This window comes from Triticum aestivum, chromosome 6B (genome assembly GCF_018294505.1).
Source record: "Triticum aestivum cultivar Chinese Spring chromosome 6B, IWGSC CS RefSeq v2.1, whole genome shotgun sequence".
Classification (NCBI taxonomy): domain Eukaryota; kingdom Viridiplantae; phylum Streptophyta; class Magnoliopsida; order Poales; family Poaceae; genus Triticum; species Triticum aestivum.
In genome coordinates, this window is record NC_057810.1 from 641,134,913 (window position 1) to 641,161,516 (window position 26,604).

Here is a 26,604-nt window from a genome sequence, read left to right on the forward strand (position 1 = left end):
TTTTGCTTCGTTCTAGGTGAGTACTCTACATGTTCTAAAGTCAACCTTTTGGTTAGGAGACATGGCAGAAGAGTCACATTTTCTATTTGAAGAGAGTGAAATAGCCGTTCCAAAGTAGAGTTCTTTTCAAGAGAACCAACATCATAAGAAACCCCGGTAACTGAGTGTGGATTACTCTCAAAACACCCTAGCAATTGATGGCGGTTGGCTAATGTCACACATCACTTGTCGTGCCACTTTCTAGTTTGTGTCTTGATAAGTTCGGAAATATGCGAAATTTCGGAAATTTCACATTTTTAAGTTCTTTTGAATTTTGATTTTTTAAAATCCATTAAATTTTAACATATATTTTGGTGGTCTGAACCCGACTCAAAATTTCAGCGTTACAAGTACATTGGACCTCACTGCAATATGCAAAATTTAGGAAATTTCATTGGAACATCGTTGAATATTTGAACCGTGCTTTTTCCTACGTATATAGGATGCACCCGCTTCTTAGCCGCTTGCGGCAGCTACGAGGTTCATCTCCCACAAATTCTCAACAAAATCAAATAATTACACATTTTTATGGAGCCAGTTTTCCGCCAAACTAATGAAAAGGGGAAATTGGCGCATAAAATGTATGGCCTTCTAGAGCTTTTAGGCACATAGGACACACAGGGTTGTGAACTCCCTTTGACCATTAAGACGCGAGGATCCGCTTGTGAATTACCAACATAGGCAAATAGCTTGCATTTTGGCTTTATGTGAGCTTTCCAGATCTTCTAGTCCAAAACTCGGAGAAGCGACTCTTCAATTGGATCTCAACTATTGATCAACGCAAATATATCTGGAATCAACTTTTTTTTTGAATGAAGGGGGTTTCCTCGCCCCAATTTTATTATAAATGAGGCAAATCCTAGCAACATAAACTGTTTCCAGCTCTTGAGCCTGACTAAAGTAGCAGGGCCATGATAGGTACCAAGTTGATTTGAAACATAAAGCCTACAAGTGCAACATCAGCGGCAAAACATCAACATTACACATCTAACTGGAATGACATCCCAGAGCTCTGGTGAAAGGTTAATATAGGCCACAATATCCACTTGTAGGTGGAGTCATCTCCATGACATCCTCAGGAGCTCTCCTCTTTGCTGATCCAGGAGCAACAAGCATCTTCGCATCAACACAGAGTAAGAGTCATTGCACAAGATCTGAATTGATGCAACACAGCGCTTACCCTTCTCAACGGAACCCTTACATCTTTCCAGACCAAGCGCTAGAAATGCATCTTGTTATAAACAATCCATAGGCTACATAAGGTAGCAACACATGACATGTTAGGAACATCCATCTTCTTAAAATTAAACCACATGAGACAAATATCATGAATTGATTTGGGAAGGGAAACTGAAAGATCTGAGCTACCACCTCCAAACAGCATGTGCGAAGTGGAACAAAACAAAAAGTGAGAAACAGATTCAGGTTCATTACGAACCATGCATGAAAAATATTCTACATGTTGTCTCTTACTCAAATTACCTCTAGTATAAGTATATGGTTGTGAGCTACCAACCATAAGAACACATGAAAATATGGTGGAACGGGGATTTCCCATAGCCATTTTCAGAAGGGAGCAGAAACCCCACCAAAGTTAATCATCTTATAACAGAACTTAGTGGAATAAATACTAGAGGCTTCAAATAACCAAATAGACCGACTATGATCAAGGTTGGGACCAAAAGGTTGCAATAAGGTTAAGAGTTCCTACCATTTACCCAAAAAACCAACACCAACACACCTCATTATAGAAAATTTAAGGGTGGAAACATCCCAAAACTGAGCTATAGAGCAATCTTATTGTTGACGTATGTCAAAACATCCCAAAATTGAGTTTGGAGAGTGCTATCTCCCAACCAAATATCATGGCAAAAAACTGATGTTTATTCCATTACCAAGAATCCTTTATAAAACGGCCTAACAACAACAAAAGCCCAAGTAATTCCTTTCCAAAAAGGGGAGCCACTTAGACAACACACCGGGTTAGCAGTGGTATACTTATAGTCAACAAAATATACCCCAACTCTTGTTAGCACTATGAAAATACCTCTTGGCCCAAGAAGCAAGCATGGCAAGATTGAAATCTCTAAAATTAGGTATACCCGCCCTACCAAATTATTTTTTGGGACACAAGCCCCCAATTTGTTAAGTGATATTTATGAACACCTCCAAGGTTACCCCAGAAAAAGTGAGCCATTTGAGCGGAAATAACTTTGATAGCCCATTTAGGAAATTAAATATAGACATTAGGTACATAAGTATACTAGCAATGCAAGTCCTAAGCAAGACAAGCTTCGCCTCATAACTGAGTAATCTGCCCCTCCAGCCACAAATTCTCTTGGTAATCTTGTCAATAATGGGTTGAATACTTTCTCTACGTAATTCAAGATAGTGCAAAGGTACCCCTAGGTATTTCAAAGGGAAATCACTGTTTTGCAAACAAAAAATGTATGTTTAAATAGAACGTTGGCAACTTCCTCCTCCACATGAATTCTAAGCAAATCACATTTGTTAAATAAAAAATTCATCCCCGAAAAGGTTACCAAAACAGGAAAGCAACCATTTAACATTCGTGGCATTTTCTATAGTAGGTTTATGAAAGAGAAGAGTACCATCAGTATAGTGCAAGCTAGTGACACTACCAGGAACAACATTGGGTAGAACACCAGAAATAATACCAACATTGGCAACTTTGGCTAGCATCCTGGAATCAACTTTATTCTTTTCGGTCTTTCAATCTCAAATGCATGCCATGCATGCTACTCCCTCCGTTTCTAAATATAAGTCTTTTGAGAGATTTCAATATGAAGTTATGAACTACATACAGACGTATGTAGACGTATTTTAGAGTGTAAATTCACTTATTTTGCTCCATATCTAGTCCATATTGAAATATCTAAAAAGACTTATATTTAGGAACGGAGGGAGTATTTTATAAAATTAAGCATTTTCATGGGAGTGAAAGTGATGGATCATGATGTACATTTTCATGTGAGAAAAAAAATGATGTACACTTTTCTATAGTCATGTCCAGGGCATTGTCATTGTATTTATATCAACAAGCATTGCCATTTTACTATTGCATTTGTGGTAGCATGATGTGATTACATAGTCCATGCATAGGTTACGGGATGTCTTCATGTGGTGAGCTAGGGGGTGGCTTCTCCGGCGGATGCCTGTGGATCCATGGTTGGCAACGAGTCACAGATTAAGGACGGCGACACGATGGCGTCGCTCAGGGTGGCTCCGGCGTGCACAGATCTGCCGCCGGGTTGCTAGCAGTGGCTCAACAAAGCGAGGTATTGTCCGGTGGCTCGCGATTATGGTTGGCGCGGTGGACGGCAGAGGTCAGCTTTTGCTCGTCGATTGGCTTGGCTTGGGCGCAAGGTCTGGTCGATTTGCGGCTGACTTGTTTTGATGCGGGTGCGTCTGTTGTTCGTTGGTTCTTTCCGGGTGGAAACCTAGTGCTGACCTTAGTCGGTGTCGGTGCCGGCGGCGGCCTCGGACATCATCCTCCTCCTTGGAGGCGTCATCGTGGAACTCCAACCTCTTTGTTAACCCAAATCCTTGGGTTTTTCGGGTGAAAATCAAGCTCTAGCTTTGGCCCAATTGAGCGGAAACGGTGCCTCATTGTTTCCCCTCTTGGGGGCGTTGCCTTTGGAGGCCTAGCCCGCGTATGATGGTCATGCTATTTGTCTTGCTATTTTGGTCTCGTCGGTAGGGTGGAGGAAGGGTGGAGGAAGTCGAGGCGGCGGCCTCGATTTTGCTGGTTGGATGCGGAGGTGGCGGCCCGGGACTACAGTGCGACAGTGGCCCTATGAGGTGGGGCCGTGGCTTTGCTCTGTGTTGGTGCCATTTCGACGCTTTGTGGGTGGCGTGGTCTGTCATGCTTGTGTGTGTGTTTTGCATGATTGTGCCTTTATATTTCCTACTTATAAAGGTTGGAGTTGATGGTGAGCTCACTCGTGGGACCAACATCCCTCACCAATAAAGAAATGCACCATTATCCACATGCGGGACTAGCAAGCTTCCAAGAGACATAAAATAACAATTGCACTTTTACTCACATGTGGGATCTAAAACAAATTAACAAGTACACTACTACTTTCACACTTGAAGAATGCACAAATAACAAAATGCAAAAATGTGACTCCAACTCAAAATTATGCTCTCATAATTTCGTTTCGTAGCAACGCACGAGCATCATGCTAGTCAATCATATGGTCGGAGTTTTTGCACGATTGTCCCTTAATCAACCATGTGGTCGTGGGTTATCGCACAATTTTCCCTTAATCAATCATATGGCATGTGTGTGTGTGTGTCAGGTTTTTGGCCGGTTATCCCTGATTAACCGGACAATTCTTTTCTTCTTAATGAAATGCAGAAACCCATGTCTCTCTAGAGGTGTCATAGAAAAAAATATCACGAGATCAACCATGTATTGATGCCTCATGGAGTGCATTAGTCCGCAATGAAGTACTCTCTCCATATGGATTCATTAGGTCATACTAGCAAAAGAGCTCGTGCGTTGCAACGGGAGAAAAAACACAACACACTCTTAACCGAACAATCATCACTCAAGACCACAATAGGTCCATCTCCTTTATTTTAGCGACACATCATATATGTGTTGCAGCTTATCTTTCTTCTCACCCTTGCCGGCGATGGCCTTAGTGTTCACACAAACCAAAACATGTTTGAATGTGGTTAATCCTAAGACGTCTCTCTCTCTCTCTCTCTCTCTCTCTCTCTCTCTCTTTCTCTCTCTCTCGATCAGAAATCTGTTGTTTTCCCCTGCGATGTATTCAGAGGTATGCATCTGTAGTTCTCGATGTTTTCTTTTCCCTATATGACTATAGTGGGTGTTTATTTGCAACCAGGATCGCCGCCTGTACGAAAGAAAAATGGATCGTGCGCTATAGTTATAAGTTTGCTTCCAAAACAATATCTAAAAAATATTTAACAGGTAAAATTAACATCATATTCAGATATCACATATTTTTCTAATCAAATTTCATATATAAGATGTTAAAATCGAAGTTACGGTATAAAAGATACGTATAATTTAGAAAATCATTTGTTTGACTTAAATATCTTCCAAAATAATCTTTATAAATACTTAACATGTTAAAATAATCTTATGTTCATATTCTACATATTTTTCTAATCAAATTTCATATATAACATGTTTAAATCGGAGTTACGATTTAAAAGATATGGATGATTTAGAAAATCATTTGTTTGACTTAAATAAGATCCGCGGATGGAATATCTAAAAAGTCAGGTTTTTTTTTCGAAAAACTGTAAAATAACGGTTCAATGCGACTTAAATCTGGACTGCGGGTTGATTTCATGAAAACGCAGGGGCTTTTTTGCAAAATGGTGCGACGGATGGCAGAAACCCTACGTGCTTTATTATTAGGTAGAGAATTGTATTTTGCTATATTTGAAAAGTAAAATGTGAGTTGCATGTCATAAGAATTGTATGGCCGGATCCATATTTTCAATTTTTTTTCAATGATAGTTACTATTTTTACGGCATATGACTTATATTTTGCTAGTTAAATTCGTACAGTCAAAATGTGGCATAAAATACGAGGGGACTAATAAATCCTGATGAAGCGATTACTAGTAGTTTTCTTATTTCTTAAATAAATGCAGTGGAGACCTAATCTACGGGGTAATTCCCCTGATTCCCGCGAGAGTTGAACTGCTCACTGAATCCATGTGAGCTGAGATCGATGCTGCGGTCACTATCGAGTAGGGCTCCCAGTCAAAAGCAACAGAACGGAGCTTCCTCTCGCTGTCATGTAAAACAGCTGGCTATCAATCGGAGCATCCATCGGACACGAGGAGGAAAGCAAGGTAAAAGAAAAGAAAAAAGACAATATTTTCCAAAGTGTATGGATTGCGGTTCGGGTCCCGACCGTATATGCGCTGCCCGCACCCGACCCGCCTCGCCCATAGCCGCAGCCGCGCATCCGACACGCCCCCAGCTCTAGCAGTCCCGGCTTTCCCTGCTCGCCTCGCAGTCGCCGCCGCCGCCGCCAGCCATGGGTCGCACCAAGGACGAGCTCCTCGCGCGCCTCGAGGTCCGTACTCTCTCGCTCCCTGCGTTCCCCGCTTGCCTCTCCCTCGCGTCGCTCGCTCCTGGTCGTGGAGATCGGCTGGATTGGGCCCCCCTTCTCCTCGCCGGTGCCCCCCTGGTTGTAGCGCCGGCGAGGTGCCGCCGTCGATACTGATTTAGTGCGGAAGCTAGCCGGGTCACAAATCGTGGCGCCAGAAGGTGTCGTTAATTGCTGAATTTAGTTTCGCGGTGTCAGCCCAGGGGTTAGGGTTTTAAATCCAAGCGCAGAATCGACTAGCCATATTGCATGACCACGACAATATGTCGCGTCCCCCAGTGTTATAATGCTTGGTTTCTAGCCGTCCAACCTACGATGAAGCTAGGGCTAAGCTTTGGTGTCTTGTTTTTATACAGGAGCTTAAGATTGATTTCAAGCGCTACGACCACCCGGTTGTGCTGACGGTCGAGGAACAGGTTTGTATTTTCTTCTTCTTCTGTCATGGCCTCCTATTGATATAGTGTGATTGCTAACTGAACTTTTGATATGACAGGCCAAACATGTGGGAAGTTTTGGAGGTGCTTTGACCAAGAATCTGCTTCTGAAGGTATGTGTGTCGGCAACTAATGGACGGGCTAATTGTAGAGAGCCCAATAGATGTGTATCTATTCGTGTATTGATATGAGTTGTGGGTTTCAGGACAAGAAGCATCGCTTGTACATTGTTTCTGCACTTGCTGACACCAAAGTTGACATGAAAAGTAGGTGAATCTCCTGACGATTACAGTTTTTTGTTGCTTACTTGGGCATCAGGCCAATTAATCTGTTTTCTCTAAAATTACCAGTTCTGTCCCAGCGTCTTGGCTTGGGAAAAGGTGGTGTGCGAATGGCTCCTGAGGAGAATTTGCGTCAAGTGCTTCAGGTCTGCCTGTTTATGATGCTGTTGTAGGCACCACTGTTCTTCTTGGTTCCATAATTTTGGATCTTAGGTGGCATAAGTACTTCCCTGGTAGTTTGTGAGGTTCACTGAAAAACCTGTCAAGAAGGGATGATACAATATTTTACTTAATTTAGAAGATCCTTTCATTGTTTAAACTGCCATCGTTACAACATGTGTGTGCCGTAATGTTGTTTACCATTGGAGGTTTACTTTCTTCAAGTATGAGAATTTGAAAAAAAAAACCTTTACTTCTACAGTTAATAGCTTTGAGCTCAGAAAGCAAGATGTCTCGAAATCACATCATTTGTTAGTCAGTACTAAATTGACTTAATGCATAATTACGTATACAATGCACCCTACTTGTTGGTTAGCTCACTTGTTCCACTTCAAAAATTTATGCTTTTTTTGCTCCTTGATTATGCCCAGGTACCGTTAGGATGTGTTACTCCGTTTGCGCTATTCAATGAGTCCGCGAGGTATGGTGGCTTGCTTTGACTGTACCATTCCCTCTCCCTCTGCTAGCCATAATCTTGTTTCTGCTTTCAAGCCATAATTTTGACAGATTGATAGGGATGGTGAGAGCTGTCCAATTCCTGCTTCCCTAAACAGTAAATGGTTCATCGCTATGATGTTCCGCGCCATTATTTCATCATGAGCATGGCAAACCTTTCTACTCCATTCCCCATGGTTAAGTTTGAATATTAGGAACCTGCTGAAATATTTAAAGCCATATGCAAGCTTATTTCAATGTGCTTTGTTTTTTATGTGTTCAGTTACTGTTTGATAGGTATCTTTATTCTTATTGCGTTCCCCAGTAATATGTTGTTACCGATTCATGCAATTTATGGCAGTGCCGTCTCATTATTACTGGACCAAGGGTTCAAGTCTAAACAGAGCTGCTACTTCCATCCACTGACAAATGATGTGACTATTGGTATGACAGATACTACCATCACTTCCTTCACTTAAAATGTTTCATCACTTTCATGTATTATTGTTAATAAATACATACTACAGTTACTGAATCACACACTGTTGTGTTGCCTTCCCATGATGCCGCACTTGTGCGAAGGTTGCACAGATGATGCTTCTTTACCTGGCTAATATTATGCGCTCTGCAAACAATTAAGGGACACTTAACACCAAAATCTTTGATTTATGTACTTGCTAATTCCTGATTACTTCATCTCAGCCCTCAGTTCAAACAACCTGGACAAGTTTCTCCTCTCCATTGGGAAGCAACCAGCTTATGTAGACTTGGAGGTCATCTTTGGATCATCAGTCTATGATTTCTTAGAAATAATTGAGAGCGACTAACATTATTGTTTTGGTTCAGGCCTCACCAGTGGTAGGTAAAGATAATCCCCCTGATCTAGCAGATCTTGTGCCTTCTGGTGCACTCTGTTCCTCAGAAGAATCAGTTGAGAATCCGACTCCTAAAGATGCTCCTCAAGTCAACGTACCCAAACAGAAAACGTGTCTACCAGGTGAGTATTGACATGTAACATCTTCGTCATTGTACTCACTCATTTTTGCAGTTTCAGTTTTATGGTGTTCTATTGAATCAACCAAATTTATTTGACTTGGCCTGTTGGTCATCTTGCTATGCCTGCCGTTGATTGGTGTAGTTGTTAATGAGTGCGAGCAAAGCATTTCTGTAGCATGTACTAAAAAATAACATGGAGATACGTGATGGTACTTTGTAGCACAAGTATCATAGTTAGTCATGCTGAGAAATCTGAAGTTCTGAACTATGCCCAAGTCATGTTCGGAAATCTGAAGTTCTGAACTATGCCTAGGAGCATGACATTAAAAAAAAATGAACAGACACTTGATATGGCTGTAGAACTAGGGTTGAGAGCTGCTAAGACAATGTTTGTTGCTGCCATCAGAGCAAACAAGCACCCTGTTTATCATAGACCATTGTCTGGCTACCAGCAAGAGAATACACCACCTGTCACACATTTTTTATCAGGATAGAGACAAACCAACAGTAGCACGTCAATTATAATTTTCTAGGATGGGAATACTGAATACTGTACAGGGAGTAAACATCATTTTTCGTTCCTTATTGTTTATCCAAAGCTTTTAGATATCCATCATATATTTATAAGCTTTATGGAGCTTTCCAAGTTTCAACTTTCAACGGTAAATATGACATGGCATGTTCTTCATCAGAAGTGAAGGCTAAGCCCAAAGTTCAGAACAAGGGTGCAGAAAGTTCAGAGAGTAAAGTTCCTACTAATAATGGCGCAAATGTTGAGATATTTGCAAGTGATGTGCTTGAGGTCATCTTCCCATTGTTCCTGTCTGAGGTAATCCAGTGACCTTACCATGTTAGCTTTCTATATGATGCCTGCCCCTTGTGTTGATAAGTATTCTCTTGCAGACATCAAAGAAATTGAATATTAAACAGGAAGAGCTTACTCAAATTTTAAAATTAGATGACTTTAAACGACGAGCTGCTCCAGATCTGGAGAGTGCAACGGTTAGTTTCTCTTGTGATATTTGTTAGTAGTTAGCAGTTCTTAGTAATATCTTGAAGCGAGCATAGAGTAGAGAGAATTGAATCTCCTGGTAGAAGTACATCTCATTATGCTTCTTCCATGGAAAAATCCCAATGTTAGCTTGAAAGGCTCACTCATGCCCAAGTTACCTCCGTCCTTTTGCAGTTGTGCTAAAAGGCTATATGATGAATTAACCTGATATCTCCTCGAGACCTGTGAACATTTGCAGTGATCTGCTGATCGAAGATTAACCTCCTGGTGTCTGAATTATATTTATGAAAAATCATTTGGTGTCGCAAGATAAAATTAGCTCCCCTTGCTTGTATGATTTAGTGGTAGTATTATTGCAGTTTAGATTTCGATTAACCTGATCCAGAATGCTAATTTGCCCCTATATAATACTTTCTCCGTCCCGGAATTACTTGTCGCTCAACTGGATGTTTCCAGACGTATTTTAGTGCTAGATACATCCGCTTGAGCGTCAAGTAATTCCGAACGGTGGGAGTATAACAAATAAACATGTGGAGATCGTTTTGATGATATTTGGTGCATAATGTATATGTTGCGACGGCAGATGTCTAATGCAAATGTTTTTAATGCAGAATATGTTCAAAAACATGGCATACAGTGCAGGATTTCACGCTGGCTTCGATACCATGCTCAAGTCGGGTTTAGGTGGGATGCCCTCTCGGAAATAGTGGGTTAATTCGATATAGAAGACTGTGAGTTGATTCAGTCAATTTTTGTATGCCCCTTGGTGTAAAATCAAATCATACCATATAGTACTTATTATGTTGAATGATTCGATTGAATGTATCACCTTAAGCCATTGTGATTGCTTTCACGTTTTGCTTCGAGATTACCTGCGCATATTGCTTCAGCCGCTAGATAAATCTAAAAAATGAAAATCATACTCTGTATCGTTTACATTTTGAGTGGGACGATTACATTTTGGCCGTTGTTTGCACGATTACATTCTCCTATTTAATTTCCAGTGTGCTCTGCTTCTCCAGTACATCCACCATTGCCGTTGAACTCGCTGAATATTTACAGGGCCCGTCCTGCTTTACCTACCATTAACAACAACCAGCGAAATGTTGAGTCAGTAAGCGTGTGTTTGCAGGGGCAGTTTTCTGATGATTTGCAAGCACGGCATTGATCAGATGACTTAACTGAGCAAACACGTTCAGGTTGTCTTTGGCGTACTGACTGGCATCCCAGCTGGAGACGGCTAGAGAAGAAACAGAGAGCGCCACCACGCGTAGAAAGCTGGAAGAAAAATTCAAAAACAGACGAACAACTTAAAACAAGCATGCTATTATATAGTTGAAAAAAGAAACCAAGAATGCAAATAAACTCTTTATCTGTTGTTCCATTTAGGATTATTGTTAGGAGTACATTAGAGTTGTCAGTTATCACAGCAGGTCTTGTTAGGCGAAGAAGGAGAAGAAGAAAACGCAAGTGGCCACGAGAACGAAAGACTGGAGGGCCGACAGGTCATTACCGCCGGCGTCGCCATCCTCGGGCCTGCCGTGCCCGTGCGCGCGCCGGCCGTACTCCCACCCGTCGTCCGGGTCCTCCGTCCCGCGCGCCGGCGCCATCCACGACAAGGGCCCCCACCTCACCGTCGTCGCCGGCTCCCTCTCCCTGTCTCTGTTTCTTGCACCGTTGCTGCCGCTGGCGCGGCGTGTGCTGGAGGCGGCGGCGGTGCCGGGCAGCTTGAAGCGGCAGACGGGGCACGAGTTGTGGAGGCAGAGCCATGGCACGATGCAGTCCGAGTGGTACACGTGCTTGCACGGCAGCTGCCGCGCCGCCTCCCCGAGCTCGAACTCCTCCTTGCACACGGGGCACTGCGACCCGCCGTCGTCCGACAGGTGCTGCGTGGCGATCCGCACCGTCGGGAGCGAGTCGATGGCCGACGTGGGCGCCGGGGCGGGGCCAGGGCGGTCGTTCTGGGTCAGCTCCTCCACGAGCCGGTTGAGGTCGCCCCCCGTGAAGTAGTCCCCCGGGTCGATGGCCGGCGGCGTGGACGGCCGCCGCGCCACCGGAGCCGGAGGCGGGGAGGGCACCCGCCGGCGAGGTGGGGGCGCCGGAGCCGGCGCGTGGACCAGCGTCGGCTCCCGCACCGGCGGAGGCAGCTGCCGGAACGGGCGTCCGGGCACCGAGGGCGCGGCGCCATACACGACCCACCGGCGCGGGTTCCCGTCGTGGTAGTGCGGGTGCGCGTGCGGGTGCGGCGCGAAGTGGTGCGGGAAGTAGCCCGGAGGCGGGAGTGCCGGGCGCGGCGGCGGGTCGATCTCGTGGAGGAAGCGGCCGTAGCAGCGCGGGCAGAAGACGTCGGTGGCCGGGTAGGAGATGATGCGGAGTGCCCGCGCGCACTGGTAGCACCAGTACATGCGGCACGTCCGCTGCCGCACCTGGCCGCCGCCGCCGTACACGGGCATCATCGTCGCGTACACGGCCGGTGGTTTGATCGTCCCGCTAGGTGGAGTGCTGGCGAAGTCTTGGGAAGTCGACAGACGGATCGCGTCGTCGGAATGCATGGAGCGGCCGGGAGGGTTGCATGGTTTTAAAGGAAGGTCATGCGAGAGGTCGTGACACGGGCGGGAGTTAAAGGATGGCTTTGCGGGGAGAAGAAAGCGATTCTGCGGCGATCGTTCGCCAGTTTGGTTTGGTTTGGTTGGTGGTGTGCAAGGGAGGCCGTGCTGGCCGCGGGTGACTTGTGCGTGGTGCAAACCTCGGGGATGGGGGAGCTGGTTGCTTGCCGGCCAGGAGGAAGAGGAGGATGAAGGGCGGAGCGAGGAGGTGGCGGTGGCGGTGGCGGGAAGTAACTGTGGACGGCTCGGCTCGGTTTGGGGCGTGGAGGAGGGGAAGGAAGGAAACGCCGAGAGCAACCGAGCGAGCTCGCGCCCGCTCTGCTGAAACAGGCCAGGATGGGCTGAAGCCCAGAAATGGCTCTAGCCTTTGGGCCACCGCGGGAGGAGTGCCACGAATTACCGTATCAGCTTGCTCAAAAATAGAAAGGAAAAAGAAAACCGGATAAGGATCATAGTTTAAAAAACAGGCCGGACCACCGGTCGGACCAGAAAAATCCGGAACCGGCGGCCTCAGCGGTTTTATAAGCTAATAAGGCCGTTATGCAAACATACGGACAAAACCGGTCGAACCGGTCTTTTTTTTGGAGTCATGTGTGTTTAAATTATGGCTTGGTAATCGTATGTCACGGAGAGTAATTGAACCAATCATGGTATCAAATAATTATGTATTTATTGGTCTATGGAATTTCTTAAACGCGAATGTTGTATGATACCTTTCTTGTGTGAAATTTGTTCTCGAATCATTGATTGGTCCACAAAATTATGGTATCAAATAATTATTCACCGTCTGTTCAATAAAATTGCATAAACATGATTATCATATGACATGTCTATGTTTTGAAGATTGTATTTGCATCATCTATTTAATTTATTTAGCGACATTGTTGCCCGTTGCAACAATGAGCATTTTACCTGTCCACTGATTTTTTTAAGAGAAAAGTACATTTTCATCCCTCAACTTTACTGATAGTCTACAAATTGTCCCTCAACTCCAATACGAGGAATACCAAGCCCCTCGTTTATCAAAACCATCCACTTTTCATCCTTTGAGCTATTATGTATGTTTTTGTGCCGACATGGTTTTGACTGTTAACCATCCACTTTTCATCCTTTGAGCTATTATGTATGTTTTTGTGCCGGCATGGTTTTGACTGTTAACCGTCTACTTTTCATTCATTGGTGTATTACAGATGGTTTTTGTGCCGACATGGTTTTGACCATTAACCGTCTACTTTTCATCCCCGAGGCTATTACGGATGGTTTTTGTGCCAACATGGTTCTGATCATTGTCCGTCTACTTTTCATCCTTGGGCTAGTACGATGGTTTTTGTGTTTTGACCGTTAACCGTCTACTTTTCAACCCTTGGGCTATCACAGATTGTTTATGTGCCGACATGGTTTTGACCGTCAACTGTGGAAATCATGCTGAGCTCCCAAGCAGTGGGAGGGGAAAGTGATCTCTGACGTAGTTATCTGAAGTGGATTCCCTCTACTGTAGTACATGTCGAACCTGCTAATTAGTGGGCAGGCGCATCAACTGCGTGAACCCCCTCCAGCTTTCTTTCTGACCAAAGTACGGCTTTTCTTTGCACTACTTTTGAAGCATATCAGGAACACAAGCTTATGTGTTGCTTTCTTTTCGCAGTAAAGAATATACGTCTTTCTGCTAAAGAGGATATATAAACTCATAATTCATAAGATCCTTGTTATCAATGCCAACTAGGTCTACTTTGCTAAAACATGAAAATCATGTCAACACCACAAAATTGGTGAATGGGACAAAAATCAAATGCAAGTTAGGCGACCTCCTCGTAAGCGCATGTTGGGTTTCCTCAAACTTGGAATTGGAATTGCCCCAGAGCCCCAAAGCGATGAGAAATAGCCTACGAAACGGGTCACAATCATAAAAAGCTACCAGTTTAGGTGACCTCCCCGTAAGCGCACCTCATGCCTCCCCCCCTAGATGGGGAAATCATCCTAGGATCCCAAAGGGTGAGCAATAGAAATAATACTATTGGACTTCTATTTTGAAAGAGAAGATTCCCATGGTATAATTTTTGTAACATATAGTTTTATTTTATTAGTTACATTTATAGTTGGATGGAAGGAGTTAGTATTTTTTTTGGTGATACTGCATGTGCTTCTTTAAATGACTGGTCAAAATAGGGAATTCAATCAACCATTATAACAAGTGTGAAACACAAAAATATTGCAGGGTGTAACACTCATTAAAGGGACACGGAGTATCTTAGGTTGAGCTCAAATAAGCTCGAGTGAACAGTAAAATATGGAAAAAACTAAAAAATAATCTGAATTATTTTGGGGGCAAACATTGACGAATGTTTTGAGTGATTAAATAGTTTTATCATGAAATAACATTCATGGAAGTCGTGGCAAAAACAATAACAACAAAATTAGTGGTCCAAAAAAGCTATTTTTGAAAGCATTTTGGTGCATTGATTTTGTTTTTTTGGCACAACTTCCACGAGTTAAAAAACTTCTAACATTTGTTTACAGAGGGAGTAACATTCAACAAGTCTTACAATCCCCATGGCTTCCATATCCAGATAATAAATTTGTAGAGGACAAGTTAGGATTTGTAAATGCCAGAAACACTAATTAAAACATAAAACCTGAGCAATTTGTGTACCAATCCAGAGCAAAAAGAATCAGATCAAAAGCACGTTTCTGTGAATTATGAAAATTATTTTCTTGGGTGCAAAAGTTTCTGATTTTCAGCAGGATCAACACAACTATCACCGTAAGCTATCCTAAAGGTTTAACTTGGCACAAGCACTAATTAAAACATAAAACCACATCTAACCAGAGGCTAGATGAATTATTAATTACTAAACAAGAACAAAAAGCAAAGAACAAAAATAAAATTGGGTTGCGTCCCAACAAGCGCTATTGTTTAACACCCTTAGCTAGGCATAAAAACGCGAATAGATCTAAGTATTGTTATCTTTGGTATGTAATCCATAAGTGGCTCTCATAATAGATTCATATCGCAATATAATTTTCTTCCTAGGAAAGTGTTCCATACATTTCCTTAATGGAAATTGGAATCTAATGTTTCCTTCTTTCATATCAATAATTGCACCAATCGTTCTAAGGAAAGGTCTACCAAGAATAATAGGACATGTAGGATTGCAATCTATATCAAGAACAATAAAATCTACGGGCACATAATTCCTATTTGCAACAATAAGAACATCATTAATCATTCCCATAGGTTTCTTAACAGTGGAATCAGCAAGATGCAAATTTAAAGAACAATCATCAAATTCACGAAAATATAACACACCACACAAAGTTTTTGGAATTGTGAAAACACTAGCACCCAAATCACACAAAGCATGACATTCATAATCTTTAATCTTAATCTTAATAGTACGTTCCCACTCATCATAAAGTTTTCTAGGGATAGAAACTTCTAATTAAACTTTTCTTCAAAATATTACATCATAGCATCAACGATATGTTTAGTAAAATCTTTGTTTTGATTATAAGCACGAGGAGAATTCAACACGGATTGCAAAAAGGAAATACAATCTATTAAAGAACAATTATCATAATTAAATTCCTTGAAATCCAAAAGAGTGGGTTCATTGCTACTTAAAGTCTTGACCTCTCCAATCCCACTTTTATCAATTTTTACATCTAGATCTAAAAACTCTGAATCATTGGGACGCCTTTTAACTAAAGTTGACTCATCTCCAGTCCCATATTTATCAAGATTAATATTGGAAAACAAAGATTCAATAGGAGTCACATCAATCACTTTTAGATCTTCATCATTATTATCACGAAAACTAGAAGAACACACTTTTACAAAACAATCATTTTTAGCACGCATCTTAGCGATTCTTTCTTTGACTCATCAATGGAAATTCTCATGGATTTGAGAGACTCATTGATATCATGCTTAGGTGGAATAGATCTAAGTTTCAAAGAATCAACATCAAGAGAAATTCTATCCACGTTCCTAGCAAAATCATCAATCTTGAGAAATTTTTCTTCAATCAAAGCATTAAAATTCTTTTGCGAACTCATAAATTCTTTAACACTATTCTCAAAATCAGAGGGCATCTTATTAAAATTTCCATAGGAATTGTTGTAGGAGTTATCATAATTATTAGAGGAATTAATAGGAAACGACCTAGGATTAAAATTGCCTCTATACGCGTTGTTACCAAAATTGTTCCTACCAACAAAATTCACATCCATAGATTCATTATTATTCTCAATCAAAGTGGACAAAGACATATCATTAGGATTAGAAGAAGCACTCTTATTAGCAAATAATTTCATAAGTTCATCCATCTTTCCACTCAAAACATTAATCTCTTCAACAACATGAACTTTTTTACTAGTGGATCTTCCGGTGTGCCATTGAGAATAATTAACCATGATATTATCTAGGAGCTTAGTAGACTCTTCTAAAGTAATTTCCATGAAAGTGCCCCCCGCTGCCGAATCTAAAAGATTTCTAGAAGCAAAATTCAATCCGGCATAAATTTTTTGTATAAACATCCACAAATTCAAACCATGTGTAGGGCAATTTCGTATCATCAATTTCATCCTCTCCCAAGATTGTGCAACATGCTCATGATCAAGTTGCTTAAAATTCATAATATCGTTCGTAAGGGAGATGATCTTAGCGAGGGGAAAATACTTAGAGATGAAAGCATCTTTACACTTATTCAATGAATCAATACTATTTTTAGGGAAAGATGAAAACCAAGTTTTAGCACGATCTCTAAGCAAAAACAGAAATAATTTCAATTTAACAATATCATTATCCACATCTTTCTTATTTTGCATATCACAAAAATCAACGAAATTGTTTAGACGGGATGCGACATCTTCACTAGGAAGGCCAGAAAATTGATCTTTCATAACAAGATTCAGCAAAGCAACATTAATTTCACAATATTAAGAATTAGTAGTGGGAACAATCGGAGTGCTAATAAAATCATTGTTGTTGGTGTTGGAAAAGTCGCACAATTTGGTATTATCTTGAGTCATCGTGACAAAGCAAGCAATCCAACACACAAGCACACAAGAAGCAAGCAAAGAAGACAAATGGAAGAGGGGCGAAGAAAAAGGCAAATCTTTTCGAAAATCATTTTAGAGGTGGGGGAGAGGAAAACGAGAGGCGAATGGCAAATAATGTAATGCAAGAGATGAGAGTTTATGATGGGTACTTGGTATGTCTTGACTTGACGTAGATCTCCCTGGCAAACAAGCCAGGAATTCTTCCTGCTACTTCTTGAGCTTGCGTTGGTTTTTCCCTTGAAGCGGAAAGGGTGATGCAGCAAAGTAGAGACAGTATTTCCCTCAGTTTGAGAACCAAGGTATCAATCTAGTAGGAGATAACGCACAAGTCACCAAATACCTGCACGAACAATCCAAACTTGCACCCAACGCGATAAAGGGGTTGTCAATCCCTTCATGGTTACTTGCAAAAGTGAGATATGATAGAGATAGATGAACGGTAAAGTAAATATGTTTGGTATTTTTGGTTTATACATCGGAAAGTAAAAGATTGCAAAATAATAGATCGAAAACTAATATGATGGAAAAGAGACTTGATATGATGGAAAAGAGACCCGGGGCCACAGGTTTCACTAGTGGCTTCTCTCAACATAGCAAATAATACGGTGGGTGAACAAATTACTGCCAAGCAATTGATAGAAGAGCGCATAATTATGATGATATCTTAGGCAATGATCATGAACATAGGTATGACGTCCGTGTCAAGTAGACCGAAACGATTCTGCATCTACTACTATTACTCCACACATCGACCGACTCCTACCTGCATCTAGAGTATTAAGTTCATAAAGAACAGAGTAACGCATTAAGTAAGATGACATGAAGTAGAGGAATTAACTCAAGCAATATGATGAAAATCCCATCTTTTTATCCTCGATGGCAACAATACAATACATGCCTTGCTGCCCCTACTGTCACTGGGAAAGGACACCGCAAGATTGAACCCAAAGCTAAGCACTTCTCCCATTGCAAGAAAAATGAATCTAGTAGGCCAAACTAAACCGATAATTCGAAGAGACTTGCAAAGATATCAAATCATGCATATAAGAATTCAGAGAAGATTTATATAATATTCATAAATAATCTGATCATAAATCCACAATTCACCGGATCTCGGCAAACACACCACAAAAGAGTATTACACCGAATAGATCTCCAAGAACATCGAGGAGAACATGGTATTGAGAATCAAAGAGAGAGAAGAAGCCATCTAGCTACTAGCTATGGACCCGTAGGTCTGTGGTAAACTACTCACGCTTCATCAAAAGGGCAATGGTGTTGATGTGGAAGCCCTCCATGATCGAATCCCCCTCCGGAAGGATGCCGAAAAAGGCCCCTAGATGGGATCTCACGGGTACAAAAGGTTGCGGCGGTGGAAAAGTGTTGTCGTGCCCCCTGATGTTTTGGGGTATAAGCGTATATATAGGCGAAGAAACTAGGTCAGGAGAGCTCCGAGGGGCCCACGAGGTAGGGGGGCGCGCCCTCCACCCTCGTGGCCGCCTCGTTGCGTCTCCGACTTCATCTCCAAGTCTCCTGGTTTCCTTCTGGTCCAAGAAAGATTATCGCGAAAGTTTCATTCCGTCTGGACTCCGTTTGGTATTCCTTTTCTGTGAAACTCTAAAACAGGCAAAAAGCAGAAACTGGCACTGGGCTCTCGGTTAATAGGTTAGTCCCATAATATAAAATAGCATATAAATACATATAAAACATCCAAAACAGATAATATAATAGCGTGGAACAATAAAAAATTATAGATACGTTGGAGATGTATCAGACGCCGCCACACGACTGTCTTCTTTAAAACAGAGTTCGTGCTGTTTTCTCGAGGCCACCGCCAGTGTCTTCTAGTGATTTGTCCTCTGTAATGTTAATATGCAATCTGATGTTTAGTTAACAGTTTGCTCCTCTGAAATATAATGTTCAATTAACAATTTGGTCCTCTAAAATGTAATGTTTAGTTAACAGTTTGGTCCAACAATTGCTATATTTCGTAGTACTGTTCTCAAGCATTCTTTATTTTATTAATTGTCTTATCTTCTAGTACATGTTTCTATTGTGCAATGTCATGCTCAGTTAACTGTTTTGGTTCATTTGGTCTATTGTCGATTTAACTATTTGGTTCAATTCTGCAATTTGATTTTCATTTGCTGTGGGTAGAATTTTGTAATGTTATGCATGTGAAATAAATCGAATTTGGCTATACTCAATACATATTCTACTGATAGTATGGCAACTCTCAATTAACCTGATCAAGATCTTCCTTATGTGTGTTGCAGGGAAACAATGGGAGACACTACCGTTTACCATCGAGGTATGCTCATTCATGGTCCTTTCGCTAATAGCACATTATTGTGCAGTTGCAGGAATCATTCTAATATTTAGGTTTCTTACAATTTGGTCTTGCACATGTAGGTCCTGCTGTCAGAGGCTTAGACCCACTGTTCGACCCATTTTGCATATGGGGTAACGAGATGTCCATGAATATCAGTCAAGTCAAGAAACTCAGAAAGATTGTTAGGATGAAGAAACTTGCGACGAATAACAACAAGATCTTTGTTTGCACAATGAAGAAGACATCAGTCAACTATAGGATGGTACTAACTCTTTTACCTTGTTTTTACCCCTTGCGCCATTTCAAAATTTATAACAGCAATTTATGCATATCTTTGTTTTCAGTACTTTTCAAAGTAGTTCACCGATGATTACCTCTCAAACCACCTGCATGGTCAAGAGGCGAGGAAGGTATTCCCAGATGAGATTCATCTGTCTATTTACCGTGTATGATGCTACTTTCCAAAGGTTTTCGATGTTGCATGTGAAACTTTGTGCTGTTGTGTAATGGTGTAACTGAGTGACGAAGCTATCTAATGTAATTCGATTATGAAATCCTGGTTGCCTTTATACGTATATGAAATATCTGGTGTGTTCTATAAGAAATATCAATTTGATTACTACATGGATTATCAATAATAGGCTAATTACCCTGCTTATTGGGGTTTTCTATTGCAGATGGTTACTCAGATAGCACCTTGGGTGATGAACTTAAATAACCCACACATTTCCTAGAAAGTACGCGTGTTCGATCAATTAACAATCACACATGGCTTCCGGCAGAGAACTGTTTGCGTTAGGCCACCTTGCACAAATGTTTCCACACCAAAAACTGTATGTGATATACATACGAAAGGAAATGTTTTTTTGGGATTTGCCATGTGGGGTGTACACACGAATGGAAACGATTGGGTTTTGATGCTCGCCAGATCGCACAAGACCTCATTTTCTGTGCTAGAAGAGCCTTTCCTCGATGGTTTCTGGGTCATGTGGGAAGGACCCCCTATCGCCCACACTCACTTGGCGACGGTTCCAAGCGCCGTCGCTGAAAGAGGTTAAAAACTGTATGTATAGCAGGTCTCTGCACCAGTACATGCTCTTAAATCCGCTAGCTGACCCAGGATATATCGAAAGAAGAGAGCATATAGTATTGTCCTAGTTATATTTTGCTGCTGCTGCACATTCAGTCATTCAGTTCAGTCAATACCTAGCTACATTTTGCTGTTGCTACTTAACATTCAGTGGTACTGGTATGTGATGTAGGTACAAAACGGGGTTGACTTCATGTGCTTCTTTGTGCTGCTGCTCCTCGCCTGGTATTGGCCCCCAGCCCCCACGGAACAAGACATGGATGCCTTGGGGAACCTCATCAACCCTGGCGTCTAGGGAGTGGTAGTGGCAGTAGGCTCGACTCCCCCTCCCCCTCGCCGACCCAAACCCATGACGTCATCCCCAACTGCAAGAGCGCAACCACTGACGATGCAGCCCTGGTGATAATCCCCAAGTGCAGGGAATCATCGTAGCAATTCCCAAAGGTGGAAGTGATAAGTATGGAGTGTCGAACCCACAAGGAGCTAAAGGTAAGATCAATATTCTCTCAAGCCCTATCTGCCACTGATACGACTCTACGTGCACCGAACGTTTGCTTCCAACTAGAAACAAGAAATAAAACTGTGTTGTGGGTATAAAGAGGATAACTTTGCATGACATCGGAGAGCTAAAATATAAAAGTAGGTGATGTTATCATAAAGTTAGAATATATTACTAAATAATATAAATAGAGAGTGTGGAATAATGGTGGATCGGTGTGCGGAATTGTCCTAATTAATTGTTAACAAGATCGATAGTCGTCCTTGCAATTTCATATGAGGCAGAGGAATAAACTAACATACTTTTCCTACATGGATCGTATGCTCTTATGATTGGAACCCTAGTAAGCATCCGCAAATACTAAAGATTCATTAAGGTAAAACCCAACCATAGCATTAAAGCATCAAGTCCCCTTTTATCCCATACGCAACAACCCCCTTACTCGGGTTTAAGCTTCTGTCACTCTAGCAACCCACTATAAGCGAATCATGAACGTATTGCAACACCCTACAACGGGAATCCCTCACGCTTGCGCGACACGGAGGGCACCATAGGACAACACCAAAATAAAACATACAACTCGTACCAATCTAGATCATCAATCAACCCAAAGACAAAAGATATCTACTCAAAACATCATAGGATGGCAACACATCATTGGATCATAATATGTGGCATAAAGCACCATGTTCAAGTAGGGATTACAGCGGGGTGCGGGAGAGTGGACCGCGTAAAAGAGGTGAGGATGGTGATGATGATGGTGATGTTGATGAAGACGATCACCGCGGTGATGATTCCCCTCCAGATGGCACTCCGGTGCCACCAAGAGATAGGAGGAGAGGTTCTCCCCCTTGTGCTTCCTCCTACATGGATTTCCCCCTCTGGTCCTTGGCCTTCATGGCGATGATGGCCCCTCCAAGATCCTCCTCCATGGCCTCCGGTGATGATGGACCCCTCCGGCAGGGTGCCAGAGAGGGCCTAGATTGATTTCTCGTGGCTATAGAGGCTTGCGGCGGCGGAACTTCCGATCTAGGTTAATTCCTGAAAGTTTCAGTATTTATAGGAATTTTTGGCGTTGGTTTCACGTCAAGGGGGCCTCCGGGCTGTCCACGAGATAGGGGGCCGTGCCCTAGGGGGGGGGGGCGCCCCCCACTCTCGTGGCCAGCCCGGGACTCTCCTGGCCCAACTCCGATGCTCCATGGTCTTCTTTTGGTCCAGAAAAAATCCTCAAAAATTGGCACGTCAATTGGACTCCGTTTGGTATCCCTTTTCTGTAAAACACTAAAACAAGGAGAAAACAGAAACTGGCACTGGGCTCTAGGTTAATAGGTTAGTCCCAAAAATCATATAAAATGACATATAAATACTTATAAAACATCACAGATGGATAAAATAATAGCATGAATACTTCATAAATTATAGATACGTTGGAGATGTATCAGCATCCCCAAGCTTAATTCCTGCTCGTCCTCGAGTAGGTAAATGATAAAAGAAATAATTTATGAAGTGTGAATGCTAGCAAGTGCACGAGTTTGATCAATGATAATTTCAATCACCTTTTCTAGCATCAAAATGTGTCATAATAGTAGCTTATCTCATAAAACTTTTCATGATCAAGTAACAATCTATTCACAATGTCAAGTATGGTTCAGAAACTTCATTGAGAACTAACAAACTATAATCTCAGTCATTGAAGCAATTGCAATTTGTCATAACATCAGAAAGAGTCAAGAATAGAGCTTGTCAGCAAGTTCACATACTCAACTATCTCGTAGTCTCCTATAATTGCTAACACTCATGCAATACTTGTGGTTATGGAGTTTCAGCCGGACACTGAGAAAGATAGGGGCTTATTGTGTTGCCTCCCAACGTATTGACCTTTAGGTGATGTAACCAATAATAGCCTATGCTAACTTACATCCAATTGGATATATATCTCATGACTTTTCAAACACGAGGAGCTTGCCAAAGGATAAAATGAAAAGGGAAAGGTGAGGATCACCTTGACTCAAGCATAAAGTAAAAACATAAAGTAAAAGATAGGCCCTTCGCAGAGGGAAGCAGAGGTTCCATGCGCATTTAGGGTTAATGCACAAAATCTTAATGCAAAAGAATGTCACTTTATATTGCCCCTTGTATGTGGATGTTTATTATGCAGTCCGTCGCTTTTATTACTTCCACAACAAGATCATACAAAGCTTATTTTCTCTGCACTAATAAGTCATACATATTTAGAGAGCAATTTTTATTGCTTGTGCCGATGACAACTTACTTGAAGGATCTTACTCAATCCATAGGTAGGTATGGTGGACTTTCATGGCAAAAACTGGGTTTAAGGATATTTGGAAGCACAAGTAGTATCTCTACTTGGTGCAAGGGATTTGGCTAGCATGAGGGAGAAAGGCAAGCTCAACATGTTTGGAAGGTTAATGGCAATATACTTTAACTGAGATGTCAGAAAACATAAACCATTACGTTGTCTTCCTTGTCCAACGTCAACTCTTTTAGCATGTCATACTTAATGAGTGCTTCACAATCATAAAAAATGTCCAAGATAATATATTTGTATGTGAACCTCTCTTTCCTTATTACTTCCTATTAATTGCAACGATGACCAAAACTACGTTTCCCAACTCTCTACAACTTTTATGCCTCATACTTTCTATGTGTGAAGTCATCACTAACCATGTTATAAGCATATGAAACATATAAAAGTTCAGATTCATGACATTCAATTCATTCCCCCATTTACTCATAGGATATACATGAAGCGCATGAGTAAATGACAAACTACTCCAAAAGATACTAGTGAAGGACACTGAGTAGGCAAATAATTAAGTAGACATGGGAGGGTTCCTTTTCTATTCAAAATTTCAGATCCAATGATTTTATTCAAACAGCAAGTAAAACAAAATAAAATGACATTGCAAGGATAGCACAACTCATGTGAAGAAGCAAAAACTTAGGTTCAACCGATACTAACCGATAGTTGTTGAAGAAGAAAGGTGGGATGCCTAACGGGGCATCCCCAAGCTTAGATGCTTGAGACTTCTTGGAATATTATCTTGGGGTGCCTTGGACATCCCCAAGCTTGAACTTTTGTGTCTCCTTAATTCTTCTCATATCATGGTTTCTCCTTTTATCAAAAGCTTCATCCACACCAAACTCAACAAGAACTCGTGAGATAGGTTAGTATAAACCAATGCAAAACCTTATCATTTTCTACTGTAAAAAATCACTAGAATTATTATTCAACATTGCATACTAAATGCCTCTGCATATTTAATACTCCTATCCTCAAATAGAATCATTAAACAAGCAAACATATGCAAACAATGCAAACATAACAGTAATCTGTCAAAACAGTACAACCTGTAAATAATGCAAGAGTATCAATACTTCCCTAACTCCAAAAATTATGAGAGAAAATTCCCACTGTAGTATATTTATCAGAGCTCATTATGCAAAAAGGTTCAACATTATATCATGCTCTGACTTTTCTAGGGAATTTTTGCAACAGCGGTAAACTTTCTGTTTTCAAACAGCAACATGTATAGTAGAAAAACAAGCATGGTAAAGGCTATCCTTGACATTTTTATTGAAAATAAAGATGCAAAACACTATTATAAATAACAGCAAGCTAATACTAACAAAAGAAAATGACGCTCCAAGTAAAACACATATCATGTGAGGAATAAAAATATAGCTCCGAGTAAGGTGTACCGATAGTTTTGAAGACAAAAGAGGGGATGCCTTCCGGGGCATCCCCAAGCTTAGGCGCTTGAGTCTTCCTTGAGTCTTACCTTGGGGTGCCTTGGAAATCCCCAACTTAGGGTCTTTCCACTCCTTATTCTCCTCATATCGACATCTTACCCAAAACTTGAAAACTTCAATCACACAAAACTTAATGGAACTTCGCGAGATAGGTTAGTATGATAAAGAGTAAACCATGCACTTTGGTACTGTAAAAGACAAGGTTCATAATTGTTTTCACATAATTATTACTGTACCATATCATTTCTACAATTTATATTGAGAAATATAAGCCATAGAAACTAGAAAACAAGCAAACTATGCAATGAAAACAGAATCTGTCAGAAACAGAACAGTCTGTAATGATCTGAACAATAACCATACTTCTGCTACTACAAAAATTATGAAATAAATTGGTGGATGTGAAGAATTTGTCTATTAATGTTATGCGAAAAGAATCAACTCACAAGCACTCTTCTGTAAAGAATGACAGCTAATATCGTGAGCGCAAAGTTTCTGTTTTTTACAGCAAGATCACATTAACTCTCACCCAAGTCTGCCCAAAGGTCTTACTTGGCACTTTATTGAAACAAAATCTGTAAAACATGATTAATACAGTAGCTTAATCATGTAGACACACAAAAACAGTAAGGGTAAATATTGGGTTGTCTCCCAACAAGCACTTTTCTTTAATGCCTTTTAGCTAGGCATGATGATTTCAATGATGCTCGCATAAAAGAAAAGATTTGAAACACAAAGAGAGCATCATGAAGAATATGACTAGCACATTTAAATATAACTCACTTCCTATGCCTAGGGATTTTGTGAGCACACAATTTATAGGAACAAAAGTCAACTAGCATAGGAAGGCAAAACAAGTATAACTTCAAAACTTTAAGCACATAGAGAGGAAACTTGACATTATTGCAACTCCTACAAGCACATATTCCTCCCTCATAATAATTTTCATTATCATCATGAATAGCAACTTTGTTCTCATACTCAATTGGAACCTCTTCCGAAATAGTGGAATACTAACTAAAATTGACACTCTTCCAAATCCACTTTCATAAATATCGTACGAAGATTCAACACCCTCCAAGATAGTGGGATCACTAATTCTAAAGTTGACACTCTTCCAAACCCACTTTAAATTATAGTATTATTCATATCCAAAAGATATAAGTGAAGTTCATGGAGCATTCTACAATTAATATATACTAACCAATGTCCAAGCTCAAACTATATAAGTGAAGCACACGAAGCATTCTATAAAACCATACTCAAACGATTTAAGTGAAGCACAAAGAGCAATTCTATAAGACCATACTTAAAAGATATAAGTGAAGCACATGAAGTATTATATAAATAAATGAAGAGATATCTCATACTAGCATGATTCTTAAAGAAAAACAAAAACACAAAGGGCGCAAACAATGTGAACAAAACAAAAACCGAGGTATACCGATATTTGTTGAAGAAGAAAGATGGGATGCCAACCGGGGCATCCCCAAGCTTAGATGCTTGAGTGTCCTTTGAAATATTTACTTGGGGTGCCTTGGGCATCCCCAAGCTTGAAATCTTGTCTCTCTTTATTCTTCTCACAGCGGTAACTCCTCGTTCTTCAAATACTTCATTCACAAAAACTTAAACAAAAACTTGTGAGATCCGTTAGTGTAATAAAGCAAACTACCACTTTAAGGTACTGTAATTAACTCATTC

General features: G+C 41.1%; 2 protein-coding genes across 6 annotated transcripts; one reads left to right on the top strand and one right to left on the bottom strand.

Annotated features, from left to right (window-relative positions):
• Window positions 1-5,976: 5,976 nt before the first annotated feature.
• Window positions 5,977-10,394, top strand: LOC123138434 (prolyl-tRNA synthetase associated domain-containing protein 1). 2 transcript variants are annotated; one of them, XM_044558413.1, is made up of 12 exons: window positions 5,977-6,131; window positions 6,521-6,580; window positions 6,658-6,711; window positions 6,804-6,864; window positions 6,949-7,025; window positions 7,470-7,519; window positions 7,895-7,977; window positions 8,236-8,306; window positions 8,380-8,530; window positions 9,225-9,358; window positions 9,433-9,531; window positions 10,153-10,394. In XM_044558413.1, the coding sequence occupies exons 1-12, from the start codon at window positions 6,093-6,095 to the stop codon at window positions 10,246-10,248; spliced, it is 975 nt and encodes a 324-aa protein (XP_044414348.1). In that variant the 5' UTR covers window positions 5,977-6,092; the 3' UTR covers window positions 10,249-10,394. The 2 variants fall into 2 exon arrangements, with proteins under 2 accessions (XP_044414348.1, XP_044414347.1); XM_044558412.1 differs by having other exon boundaries at window positions 5,979-6,131; window positions 9,222-9,358.
• On the bottom strand, window positions 10,221-12,687 carry LOC123138433 (E3 ubiquitin-protein ligase RING1-like). Of its 4 annotated transcripts, none has more exons than XR_006469155.1 (3): window positions 11,055-12,687; window positions 10,724-10,819; window positions 10,221-10,611 (listed from the first exon to the last, which is right to left on the bottom strand). XR_006469155.1 is itself a non-coding variant. In XM_044558411.1 (2 exons), exons 1-2 carry the CDS (start codon window positions 12,091-12,093, stop codon window positions 10,782-10,784), a joined length of 1,077 nt encoding a protein of 358 aa, XP_044414346.1. In that variant the 5' UTR covers window positions 12,094-12,687; the 3' UTR covers window positions 10,221-10,781. The 4 variants fall into 4 exon arrangements, 1 of the variants encoding a protein (XP_044414346.1); XR_006469156.1 differs by having other exon boundaries at window positions 10,221-10,614; XR_006469154.1 differs by having other exon boundaries at window positions 10,221-10,620.
• Between the last annotated feature and the right edge of the window lie 13,917 nt (window positions 12,688-26,604).